The sequence below is a fragment of the Cynocephalus volans genome, chromosome 13 (assembly GCF_027409185.1).
Source record: "Cynocephalus volans isolate mCynVol1 chromosome 13, mCynVol1.pri, whole genome shotgun sequence".
Taxonomy (NCBI): Eukaryota; Metazoa; Chordata; class Mammalia; order Dermoptera; family Cynocephalidae; genus Cynocephalus; species Cynocephalus volans.
In genome coordinates, this window is record NC_084472.1 from 64,076,654 (window position 1) to 64,090,718 (window position 14,065).

General features: G+C 34.2%; 1 protein-coding gene across 1 annotated transcript in view; it reads left to right on the plus strand.

Moving 5' to 3' along the window:
* Window positions 1-14,065, plus strand: part of DOK6 (docking protein 6) — a 430,993-nt gene that overhangs the window by 177,191 nt on the left and 239,737 nt on the right. The window contains exon 3 of the mRNA XM_063077456.1: window positions 2,393-2,507. Within this exon, the coding sequence (XP_062933526.1) occupies window positions 2,393-2,507 (115 nt within the window). The remainder of the gene's footprint in view (window positions 1-2,392; window positions 2,508-14,065) is intronic.

The window sequence follows — 14,065 nt, forward strand, 5'->3', positions numbered from 1 at the left end:
ATAATGGATTTATAGATGACATAAAATAAAAAATCACTTCTTTGCAATTAAAAATTCTCTTCCTAATCTGTTTTCAGTAATGTGACAAATGAGACATTCTGAAAAGCCTTCCTATTGCAAAACACCTGAAGCTTTATTCCAAACTGATGCAACCAGGGACACAGAGCTCCCTCTCTTGCCAGCTTACATTCAGACATCTATCTTCTCAGGAGGAACAAAACTTCAGCATTTCTTATTCTGCCTCCAGCTACCTGTTGCAGAGACTAAGTGTGGCTGAGAAGTAGGGGCTGCCTTCTTCTGCCAAGCCCTCACTCATGGGGTGTAGGTGTGGCACCACTGAAAATACTGTTCAATCTGTTCACAGGATACAATCCTCCCAATCCAATCACCTCTTGAAGGCCCCACATTTCAAATATCGTAATTGGATTTCCGACCCTCTAAATACTGTTAGAACATTACAGTGGGGTTCAAGTTTCTAATACATGAACTTTTGGGGGACACAGTATACCCAATAGCAGGAGGAAATGGTAGATTCATTAGAGATATGGGTAAAATTGTAGACCAGCCAGTTTGCTGGAGAGAACCTAGGAAAGAGACAACTGGGAGTTGCCAATCTAGGTTCCAAACAAATCTCAAACAGTGACCTTGGGAACTATCACTTTAAAGGAGCCCAAACTGGATTGGTTAGTCTGGAAAGCTCCCCCCCACCCCCCCCACCCCCCCCCCCCCCCCGCACTGTTTAAAACAGAGCAATTAGCCTGCGGGTAGTGGGGCTAAACTATTGGGTATGGTAATAGAAAGAAACAGGGAAACAGAGTCCTGATAAAACTACTGTCATCTCATATCCAGAAAGCTGAACCACTCAAAGTAGGATAAATGCTAACTGATGCACAATCAGATACATTATAGCAAAAAATGCTGACAAAGAGAAACAGAATATCTTGAAAGTGAGAAAAGAACAATGATTCTTCACTTACAAAGGGATTCCAGTAAGATTAACATCTGACTTCTCATCAGAAATATTGGGGACCAGGAAGCAGTGGAAAATATATTCAAAGTGCTTTAAAAAAAATTCAAAACATAAATGTTAAAGATAAAATATTATTTCCTTAGGAGATATATATATTCACAAGTATATATGTCAATATGTATGTATGAAGGTACTTCAAAATGTTTAGGGAAAAATAGAATTAAAAGATAATACAAACCTTTACATGAACTTTTTGAATACCCTTGTATGTATCTGTATGTGTGTATATGCGGGGGTGTGTGTGTGTGTGTGTGTGTGTGCCTGTGAATATATGTGTGCAGATAGGTGTGCAGTCAGAAAAGTTAAAAATTAGTATTTATTTAGTTCTTATGTTTATCAAAATATTAATCAGCAAAATAGCCTTGGAGATGGAAAAATAAAACATACTCAAAAGATAATCAATTTATCACAGAATATCTTAGGATCATAAATATGACAACATAGGATGTCATAAAAAAGTATGTTGATGGGTTATTTATTATACTAGTTAATTCTGCCTACTTTCGGCTGACAATGTTGATGATCCAGAAATAAGAAATCTTTTAAATTAGAAGAAAAACCAAAATTCATCATGTTGTGAAGTGAATTAGAAAAAAAATTAACTTATACAACATCATTATGGCCATGTTTTGTTTGCAGAGTCGTTGAGGAAATAAACATTTGCCCATTTCTATTGACTGTGGGGAAAATTAAAAGGTGCACGAGTTGTAGCAGAACTTGTACCAATAGAGTCAAGAGCTAAAATACATAAGTTTACTAAACATTCATTAATTTCCAAATGAATAAAGAGTTGTTAATCTGGGTTCATAAACCACAGATGAGCCTTGGTAAGAGGAGTGGTAAATGAGTCTGTGAATACTATATGCATTTTTCTGCTGAGCAGATCTATTGCTTGTATTTAATGACTGCAAAATTTTGGTGTCACTTTGCTGATAGGCAGGTACCAGTTGCATCATGGCTGTAGTCTTACTAGGATCTTGCATGAGAGGTGGGGGTTAGGAAAGAGATGACATTAAATCCAATCAATATTCAACAGAAGTTCAATGAGAATCTCTTTGTAACATACTGATATTGTTTGCTGAAGATACAATTTTAATAAAAGAACAGAGCCCATGGAGCGATTCTACATTATTTTTAGGTAATTTAAAATGCAACAAACACTACAATCTTTGGCCAAAATCGAGGTCATGGTAAAAGACATTTTGCTTTGTTCTTCATTTGTTTGGGCTACAGTTGATTAGAGAAGAGTACAAATATCCATTGGAAAGTGGTTTAGGACAGTAATAAATGATCATTTTGTTTAAGGATTCCAGTATAGAACATATACTGTGCACTAAGGTAAAAATATTTTTTTCTTTCAAGGTAACTGAACTGCACAACATCAAAAATATAACCAGACTGCCTCGAGAGACAAAGAAGCATGCCGTGGCAATTATCTTTCATGATGAAACATCGAAGACTTTTGCCTGTGAGTCAGGTAAGCAATTATAGGCCCATCTACTGCTTGAGGAAACTGAGCTGCTTCTGAGACAATGGCCCAGACAGATTAAGATACACTACTGAGTAGGATGGCTTATTGTAACGAGAATATGCTGTGGAAGACTTTAGTAAGAAGCTGCACAGATTGATTTCTACAGATGTTTCCAGTGCTTGTTATCTGTGTATGTCTCAGTTTTGCTTCCAGGTGGTCTAGGACTTTTGAGGTTATTATCCAAGCTTTGAGAATTAAGTTAACAATATCTGGGAGAGGTTGTTAGGGCGAGCATGTGACTTGTGATCTGTTTCTTGACGACTGTAGCTGTAGGCATTTAGTAGGACAATAAAAATGCTGCTGAGCAGATGCCTGGCAAAGCACAGCCTAAGTCCCCAGACATTTCAACAGAACTTTGAGCAATTTGTTGCTTTCATGGGTTCTCAGGACTACAGGTAAATACAATTCAGATTGAATTTTAGAATCCCAGTTCATAAAGCACTCTGACATTATTGAGACCCAAGGCAGTTTATTGTTTGAACTTGCAATATTTTTCGTGTTGTAATCCCCATGCTCTGTAATATATTAGTTGGCTTTTTAAAGATTTTGCACTTTTTAAAGATTCTGCTCAATAAAATAGTGCATTCGTTTTTATAATGGATGTTAGCAAAAAGTGTTAAGGGCTTGAAAGATGTGAATTTAAGATAACAGTTAAGTATTTAGGAGAAGCTTTATGGAGTATTTTTAAAAGAAAAATAAAGCTTCTGGTTTTGTATACTTAAAGTTTATAGGCATAATTCATACCATGTTATATTGTTCTGAAACTGATTATGTCATGATGCCTAACTAAAATGGCTCACACCTCCTCACCCACACCTGTCTTAGTTTTGCTAAACTTAATTGGGATGTATCAAAGTGTTCATCTTTCCTTGAAAGCTGTTATCCATCAGTCTTTCTGGCATATTTTTCTTCATTTGCCTTCTGACCTCATTCCATTATTTAAAATCAACTTTTTGGGGTGGCATAGAATTCTGTTAATTGGAGATAGCCTCGTTTTGTAAGAGAACTTGTCCCAACCTTTCTTGTGTAGAATATTATTATCCACAATTATTTCTGTCTTTCTTGTTCACTGTCTTAAAACTGCCTACCCACTTCATTTTTTTCTGAGCTCTTAAATAATGCCTCATGTTAAAACTAATAACAACCAGAAAAATGGTTTTCCAAAAAAGATGAAAGAAAATTTTTACTATTTAAATTTTTAATTTTTCAGTATCATTTTTCATTTTTGAAATTGTACTGAGTCATGTTGTGTTTGCATAGGTAATACTGGTGTCTGTTATTTCAAAAAAGAATGATATTCAATCATGTTTCCTTATGTAAAAATCTTACTTAGATTGTCTTAGAAAGATACTGACCTAAAATTCATGTTTATTTAATAACTTAATCATTCAATATATTGCTTTTTTCAATCTGATTACAATCTTGAACTCCATATTATCGTAAAAACATTATTTAATGTAATTTTATGTATTTATACAAATGGCTTTTCTGATTTACATTGCTATAATGTACTATCCACTAAACTTCCTGGTTTATTTTAAAATAAACCAGGCTTGAGAATATTTTAAAACTTATGAGATGGCATCCTTTCAAATTTCTATGTTCTAGGAATTTCGAGAACATGTATATACTCAAATTTTTGTCTAAATATCTTTGCTGTTCCTTGATACTTTTCTGGCTCATTTATCCTTATATCATCTGCCTGTCCTCCCTTTCAGAGGCCACAGGCTATATACCAATGGACCAACTGAGAGCAAGGTTCCCATTCCCATACTGAAACTTGTATTAGTCTGTTTCTTGCTTATAACAGAAGACCTGAAACTGGGTAATGTATAAAGAAATGAAATTTATTTCTTACAGTTCCAGAGGCTGGGAAACCCAAAGTCCAGGGAACACATCTGGTGAGGGCCTTGGTGGTGGTGAATCTATAGTAATGAGGATATTGCATGGTGAATGGCTTGAGCAAGAAAGCCATCAGAAGCACATCCATTATGCCACAAATGGATCAATCCATTTGCCAGGGCACAGTCCTCACAATCTAATCATCTCTTCAAGTCCCCACGTTTCAAAACCACAACAGAATGTCCCACTTTCAATACTGTTACAGTAGGGCTCAAGCCTCTAATACATGAAATATCAGGGGACACACTCAACCCATATAAATACTTAACTGCATTTTAATAGAAAAGATGTATGTATTATTTAAACATTACATTTTGAGTTCTATGTGCAGAAACTCTCATGCACATAACTGAAATTCAAGTGTCTATATTATCCGGAAATTCTAAGGTATGATTTAGTGAACACTGCTGATCTGTGCACACAGAGAACCAAGGTGTTCAAGCGAGTAGGTGTGATGACAGGCCAGTGGTACCCTAGCACCTCCAGCCCTGGTGTTGCAATCAGAGCATCTCATCTTCACACATAGCTCAACACAAAACACCTCCTCACTGGGTCAACTTAACAAGTGAATTTTTAAAATGTATATGAAGCCCATAAGGATCTGGAATTTTAAAATAAAACTCACAAGTACTCCTAGCATCCAAAGCTTGGTTCCTAATAGCAGGCATCAGGGCTTCTTAAAGAAATGGCTGATTCTAGGACTGGGACAGGAAATACACAAGATGAACCCACCCACAGCATTTTGTAGTGCCAAAAAGTAAGGAAATACTCAAAAATTGTGTGAGGATGTCAACAGGACACAGGAGTTGCCAATGGAAGTAGTATGGGATTATAAACAAAATTATGAAATAAATTTTCATGAGTCCATGCTGATATAAATAAATGATTGAATACATATATAGATGGGAGAGGGTAGACAAATCTCCCATGCAGAAAAATTGCAAATACTTTATGTAGATACTCTGCTCTCAAGGAGGTGGAGCACCTGAAGCGTGGGCTTTTTATAGTGACTTCTTCCAGGAAGAATAGTTAGAAAGGGATGGGGGTAGGGGAGAGTAACTTTCCAGTGGACAAAGCTGACAGACACTACGTCAGCCAGGTAAACAAGGTCAACATCAGCAATGGTAAGTCGTGCTGATAATATCTGTCCTTGGTATGATGTGATAAAAATGGCACTTTATCAATGTGGTCTTTCTCCCAACAACCCATAACCATCATGAGAAAAACATCAGACAAATCCCAACTGAGGAACATTCTGTAAAATATCTGATCAGTATTCCTCAAAACTTTCAAGGCCATCAAAAACAAGGAAAGTCTGAGAAACTGTCACAGCCAAAAGGAACCTAAGAGACATGATAAATAAATGTAATCTGGTATCCTGGATGGGATCCTGAAACAGAATTAAAAAAAAAAAAAGACACTAGGTAAATACTGAGGATGCTAGGTAAAAACTGAGAAGATCTTCATAAATTATGGTCATTAGTTAATAATTGATTTATTAATTTTAAAAAATGCACCTTACTTATGTATGTTAATTATAGGGGAAACTGGGTACAGGCTATATGGAAACTGTATTGTCTTTGCAATAATTCTTTAAATCTAAACTATACCAAAATAAAAAGCTTATTTAAAAAAATGTGGGAGTGAAAAATATATATCAATAAAATAGATTAGACTCATGTACAAGGGAAATGAACTGCATTATAAAATATATATGTAAAACTAGTAAAGAAATATTGGATTTTACAATTGATAGTGTTGAAAAAAGTAAACTCTTACACTATCCTATTCTTGTATGCTTTCAGAATGATGAAGTGATATGTATCATATCCTAACAATGGAAAAGACAATACTAAAATCATTGCCACTGTGCAGTAGCTTGATAGGAAATTTTAGATGCTTGCCAAGTATCATAATCACTTTTCCGGTGAAGAACCATATTTAAACTTGCAATGTGAGGGTCCCCTTTTTCAATACAGCTGCTGCAGCAGAAGGCTGAGTCTACCACACATTCTTTCAGTGAACTGAGCACCCTCTTTAGGGCCACTCTGGATACCATTCTATTGCCAACTTTGAAATAGTTATCTAGGTGCTGTTTGGTTTTCTCTGAAGTACTGCTGGGGAACTCATCACACGTTTGCGTGGCAAATACAAAGGTCACAAGAGGGCTTACTCCTGGACACTGATTTCATATAGCAAAAACTGACCTCTGTAGACCCTGAACCTGCATCTCTGCTTGCCTGTCCTACAGAGGGTGCTTTGTAGATGTGTGCTACCAGCGTAGAAATCACGGGAAACCTACAGCTGAATATGCTACTTCGATCATAACTTTACCATCACAGATATGGCCACCATGTTAGTCTCTCTCCTAGAGTTCTAGACAAAATATAAATGTCTGTGGAACTTTATCCAGTTCTTGCTTGGTCAAAAAGTTGAAATTAAGGTGGACGTACTCGTGAAATATAACTTTAGAGAAACTATTTTGGATATTAAGTTATTATACAGCTGGCACTCTAACTATGCAGGTTCTGTGTCTGCGGATTCAATCAACAGTGGATGGAATTTTTTTAAAAAAAACAAAGTATGGTTTCTCTTTTTAAAAAAGAATCTGAACATGTACAGATGTTTTTTCTTATCATTATTTCCTAAACATTACAGTATAAGAACTAGTTATATAGCATTGTAAAGAGTATTATAAGTAATTTAGAGATGATTTAAAGTATGCAGGAGAAAGAATGAGTGTAAATTGCATGCAAACACTACACCATTTTATATAAAGGACTTGAGCGTCTGCAGATTTTGGCATCCATTGGGGTCCTGGAACCAGTCCCCCTTGAATACTAAAAGACAACCTTACTGGTTTATTCTAAAAAAAAAAATTATTTATAGGGAAATTGGATCAAAATCATATTTTAACTAGGAGAATTTGAAAATACAGTGTAGGTATCAAATTAAAGTCACTAATACCATTCTCGCTGGAAAGTGACAAGTGGTAGTCTCCCTAAATCACAGTGAGAACTTTTAATCTATAATTTGAACTAATCACTATCAGTTATTTTTAAGATAATCAGAAAATTTCCATTTTTCTGACTTTCAATTATCCTGTTATAAATTACAAGTGAAAAAATGGCTTATTGGAAATGCTATGTGAGGAACTAAGATTAGTACAGCCCCAAAAGACAAGGTTCTACTCAGTTTTAAAAGACTTATTGAACACAAAGAATTCCCTTACTGACAAACACTGTCTCTTCTCATGTCTGAATTTCACACTCACAGTAATAACCAACAAGTTTGAAATTTGAAGGTTTTTTTTTCTTTTTTAATGATGGTTTCATAGTTCATGTAAGATTTTTGAGAAATGAAATGTTTCTCATTAAGATAAATTAGCCTTAATTTCCAAGAGAAAAATTTCCTGATAATGGATGAAGCCAGATAAAATGAAAAAACAGAGTGCTTTTATTTGAATTTCTAGCAGAGTTTTCAACTATTTTAGATTATGATTTACCTGAAAGTGTTATTTGTTTTTTTAAAACCACTTTTTATGTGTAAATATAACAGTCTGTTTAAAGCCAGTAGTTGAAGTGTTTGAGAAAGAATGGCATGATTTTTTTAATTGTCCTAACTTCATGTCACATGCTGATGGAAAAAAAGAAAGAAATTGAAACTTATAACTTTTTAATGCAAATTACTTTTTTAGATAGATGTTAAGATGTAGCAGTCCATACCTATTGATAAAATTTTGTTTTCTGAGAAAATGCTGTGTCAAGTAGACATTGTACTGGAAGCTCTAGCTGTCATGGTAAGGCAAGAAGAGAAATAAAAGACATACACATTGGAAGGCAAGAAATAAAACTGTTCCTATTGGGGGGGGTTGGGGGGGGAGGGGGGAACCCTGAGAACTAGAAGGTAAGTTCAACAAACTCACAGGATAAAAGATCAACATGTAAAAATCAATTGTATTTCTATGTAATAGCAAAGAACATGTGGAAACTGAAATTAAAGGTGCCAAATCATTTATAATCACTAAAAAAAAAGTAAATTCTTAGGTGTAAGTCTAACAAAATATGTACAGGAGATGTATGCTGAAAGCTACAAACTCTGATGAAACATGTCAAAGAAAATATAAATAAATGGAGAGGTATGTTGTGTTCATGAATTGGAACACTTGATGTACCAAATGTCAGTTCTTCACAGATTGATAGATAGTCTTAATGCAGCAAGATATATCGATAAATAGATATAAGATTATTCAAAAATTATGTGAAAAAAGAGAGAAACTTTCAACAATATAGGTATATAAGAAAATTAACTCAACAAAATTATGGCCATTTAGGAAAAGCCCACAGCTAACATAATAATCAGTGGGGGAAAACAAAGCTTTTTCTCTAAAATTTGGTACAAGGAAATGATGCCTACTCTCATCACTTCTATTCAACATAGTACTGGAAATCTTAGTCAGAGCAATTAGACAAGAAAAAGAAATAAAAGGCATCCAAATTGGAAAGGAAGAAGTAAAATTATCTCTGTTTGCAGGTGACATGATCTTATATGTAGAAAATTCTGAAGACTTCATTAAAAACTGTTAGAACAAATAAACAAATTCAGTGAAGTTGCAGGATACAAGATTAACATAAAAAAAATCAGTAACATTTCTTTACACCAACAACAAACTATCTAAAAAGGAAATCAAGAAAATATTCACATTACAATTGCATCAAAAGGAATAAAATAGGAATAAATTTAACCAAGAAGATAAAAGATCTATATACTGAAAACTATAAAACATTGATGTTTTCATTTGTTACTTTTTTACAGATCTTAACAGATGATAAGACTCTGGCTAAGAGAAAAAAAAAAAGTTTGGTTACTCAAGACAGGGGAATTGGAATGAACAACATCTATTGTATTGCTCCCCTTTTCTGCCAAGTCCCAGGGGGACAGCATGGTTAGCCCAGATCAATGCCTGAACATGTAGTGGGTTGGTGTTACAGCTGCAAAATACAGGACCACAGGTCTGGCACTTTTTGAACAAGCAGCACACGTTGTAACAAGCAGCAAGCAAGCCAGCCCCCTTACCTCCAGGAGGAGTGAGCAGTTACCAGGTAGTCAAAATCGATCTAATTAGTTGTCTTTGTGATTCCATAGAAAAACTCTCAGTATCAGAAGAAAGAGAAGCATTTGCAGTCTGGCACACTCAGCAAGGAGCATGGAGGCTCAGAGCCTGTAGTGGATTGAATATTGCCCCAAATTCATTGAAGCTTGAATTGTGTGCCTCAAGTTTTATGTATTAGAAACTGTGACTGCTGGTAGGGTGGGAAATCCTATTATGGTAATTGAAAGGTGGGACCTTGGGGAGGGGATTAGATTGTAGGACCAAGCTATAGGGAATGGATTAATAGTGGTGGTAAAAGGCATGATTCTTAGGGCTCTGAAAAAAGTGAATAAGGAGGTTAGTCTCTCTCTCTCTCTTTGCTCCCTCATTTTCTGCCTTGTGAGCCCCTGGGTCACTGTTGCTACCACCAAGACCATCACCAGATGTGTTCCCTGCACTGTGGACTTCTCACTTGCCCTCCAAAACTGTAAACAATAAATTTCATTTACTTTATAAATCATCCAGATTCAGGTATTTATGTTAAAAGCAACAGAAATGGACTAACACAGAGCCCATGCCTTTCCCAAGAATATGTTAGGTTTGGTCTACCCAATCTGTTGGTATTTTGCACTTGAAATTTTACTCTATTTTCATTTTATCTTAATATTGGGATTTTACATTATGGTATCTAGTTATTTAATTAATATTTACTGAGCACCTAGTATGAACCAAGGACTGTTCTATGCCCTGGCTTGGACTGAAGATTGAAAAGATGTTTAAAAATTAATTAGTAGGGCCGACCCGTGGCGCACTCGGGAGAGTGCGGCGCTGAGAGCACAGCAGCGCTCGCACCGCGGGTTCGGATCCTACATAGGGATGGCCGGTGCGCTCACAGGCTGAGCGCGGTGCGGACGGTCACAAAAAAGGCAAAAAAAAAAAAAAAAAAATTAATTAATTAGTATAAAAACTCCTAAGATCAAAATTTATATATATATGAATCTTAATTTAAACTAATAATATTTTTTTAAATTTGAAACTATTAAAAGGTATAAACAAGGAATGTGCAACAATTTATTTTATGAAGGCAGCATAATAAAATATATTTTTCTCATTTTTAATATTTTTAATTTTAAACTAAAAAATCAGCAAAAAGTTACAGCAACAAACCATAGCAGCAAAAACTTAAAATATTCCAGAGAGAATTTAACAAGAAAGGTGTTATAAAAAGGAAACTAAAAAAATCATCTTTAGAAACATAAAACATATCATTTCCTTGGTTAAGAAAATGATATTAAAATATATATATCTCCCATATTAATATTGTGTTTTATTATAGTTCATTTGGATGTTGACAAAATTTTACTTTTGGAATAGGGAAAAATTATTTAAAATTTATATGGAATAATATCTTTGAATTACCAAAGAAAACATTTTAAAATCTGAAAAAGTTTTCAAAGAAAATTTAAAGGACTATATGCAAAATCTAGGAGCCAGAGAGATCTTCTTTATAAAGATGGAAGTTCCAAAGCTATAAAAGAAATGACTGGTGTATCTGATAATACAAAATCAAACAACTCTCATATGGCAAAAGATTCACAAGCATAGTTACTGCACAAATTAGAGTTCTGAATTAATATTGGAAATTTAGGTAACAGGTAAAATGTTAAAAACTATGGTGTCAAAAAATGTTTACAAATTAACAAGAAAAAATATTAACAATTAAGATATGTAAAGATTATGACTAGGCAATTCATATTTTTATAAATACGAGTAGCAAAATCTAGTGAAAAAAGTCTCAAAACATAAGGTAGACAGGGATGTAAAAATCAAAATAGCAATGAGATTAAACTCAAGATTAAAAGGAGTCCTTAGTTTCAGGTCTTACCTTTAAGTCTGTAATCCATTTTGATGTAATATTTGTATATGGTGTAGGATAAGCATTCATTCTTTTCCATATGGATATCCAATTTTCCATTACCATTTGTTGAAGAAATTATCTTTTCTCCAGCATGTGCTCTTGGCTCCCTTGTTGAAGATCAGTTGGCTGTATATGTGTGAATTTATTTTGGGGTCTCAATTGTGTTCCATTGGTCTATGTTCCTATCTTTATGCCAGTACCATACTGTTTTGATTACTATAGCTTTGTAATATGTTTGAAATTGAGAGGTGTAACACCTCCAGCTTTGTCCTTCTTTCTCAAGATTGATTTGGATATTTGAAAATCTGTTGTGGTTCCATATGAATTGTAGAATTGTTCTTTTCTATTTTTTGTAAAAACTGCCATTGGAATTTTGAAAGAGATTTCATCAAATCTATAGATGACTTTGGGTAGTATGGACATTTTAAACAATATTAAGTCTTCCAATCCACAAACAAGAGATGTATTTCCATTTATTTATGTCTTCTTTAATTTTTTTTATTAATGTTTGTAGTTTTCAGTATACAGGTCTTTCACTTTCATAGTTAAATTTATTCTTAAATATTCTATTCTTTTTGGTGCTGTCATAAAACTCCTAGAAGAAAACTTAGGGGAAAAGCTTTATGACCTTGGTCTAAGAAATGATTTCATGGATATGTCACCAAAAGCACAGGCAACAAAATCAAAAATAGACAAATGGGATTACGTGAAACAAAAAGTTTATGAATAGCAAGGGGAAAAGTCAGCAGAGTGAGAAAGCAATCTACAGTAATGGAGAAAATATTTGCAAACCATACTGCTGATAATGGGTTCATCTTCAGAATATATAAGGTATGTGCACATCTCAATAGCAAAAAACAAATAAACCAATTAAAAAATAGGTAAAGGACCTGAAAAGACATTTTTCCAAATAAGACATGCAAATAAATGGCCAACAGGTACATGAAAAGTGCTCAATGTAATGAGTCATCAGGGAAATGCAAAGCCAAGTCACAATGAGTATCACCTCACACCTGTCAGGATGGCTACTATTTTTAAAAAAAGAAAAGAAAAAGACAACAAATGTTAGTGACAATGTGTACTAGTTGGAATCTTTGTACATTGTTGGTGGGAATACAATGGGGCAGGTGCTATGGAAAAAAAGTATGTAGATTTCTCAAAAAATTAAAAATAGAACTATCAAATGATCTGACAATTCCACTTCTAAGTATTTATCTAAAAGAATTAAAATGAAGATCTTGAAGAGAGGTTAGCACTCCCATGTTCATTGCAACTGCTCATAATAGCCAAGATGTGGTAACCTAAATGTCCATCGATAGATGAATAGATAAATAAAATGTGGTATACACGTACAATGAGATTCTATTCAGCCTTAAAACAGGGGGAAGTTCCTCATTATGCAACAGTATGGATAAATGACATTACACTAAGTGAAATAAGCCAATCACAAAAAAAGACAAATACTGCATGATTCCACTTATATGATATATTTAAAATAGTCAAATTTATACACTGAAAGAGTGGAATGGTGGTTGCCAGGGGCTGATGGAAGGGGAAATGGAGAGTTACTAATCAAAGGGCATAAAGTTTCAGTTATGCAAGATAAACAAGCTCTAGAGATCTGCCGAACAACATTGCACCTATGTCAACAATAATGTATCGTCCACTTAAAATTTTGTTAAGAGGGTAGATCTCATGTTAAGTATTCTCACCACCATGAAATAGAATTTTTAAAAAAGAAGTGAAAGGAAGAGTGCAGCATTCCTTCCTCCCAGGTGTGGGGCACCATCCCTCCAGAAATGGGGGTCTTATGAGCTACTATAATACAGGGTTAGGTCAGAGGGTTTCCTGCCTTGGGAAGAAAAAGGAGCGGGTGAAAGGAGGGCAGAAGGTCAGTGAGTAGCGTGAGCCAGGAACCGTGGATGAAAACTAACATGTAAATTTTATAGTATTACAATATGAACCCAAAAACTTATCTCCAAATAATTTTGCACAAGTAGTGCTTAAGGTCTGAATGACCTGGTTAATTTCCATAATTTCCTAAATAAATACTTGAAGTATTGAATTTATTCTGTAATATAATGAAGATATTTTTATACCATCCAAAATATTTAGTAAAATATTCATAAATTGAAGAAATTTTTCAACATTAATTTTTTTTTTAATTAAGGTAAATCCTAAATCTCGGTATATTTATATATTTATAATTTTTAAACATTTCGCATATTACTTTGTATCTGAAATACTTAGCTATCAGCTTATCACATTTCAGTTTATTCAAATTGTATTTCCCAAATTCCATATCTTTATTTTAAAGGCATTATCTTCTAAAATAACACCTTTCCCCATAATGATTTGTAGTAGTCAGCAAGATATGTTTGTATCTTATAGAAGTATCGCTAATTTTTGTACAAAACATTTTTTCATAGGATTCTTTATAGTTCTCTGCTTCTCAGGCTTCACATAATCTTTGCTACCACAAGTCATCCAGAAAGGATGCTGTCAATCATCCTTGAATTCAGAATGAAAGGTAATGGGCATGCATTTCAACCTTTCTTTCAATTAGCATTCTCCAGCTTTTTTGAGATACAA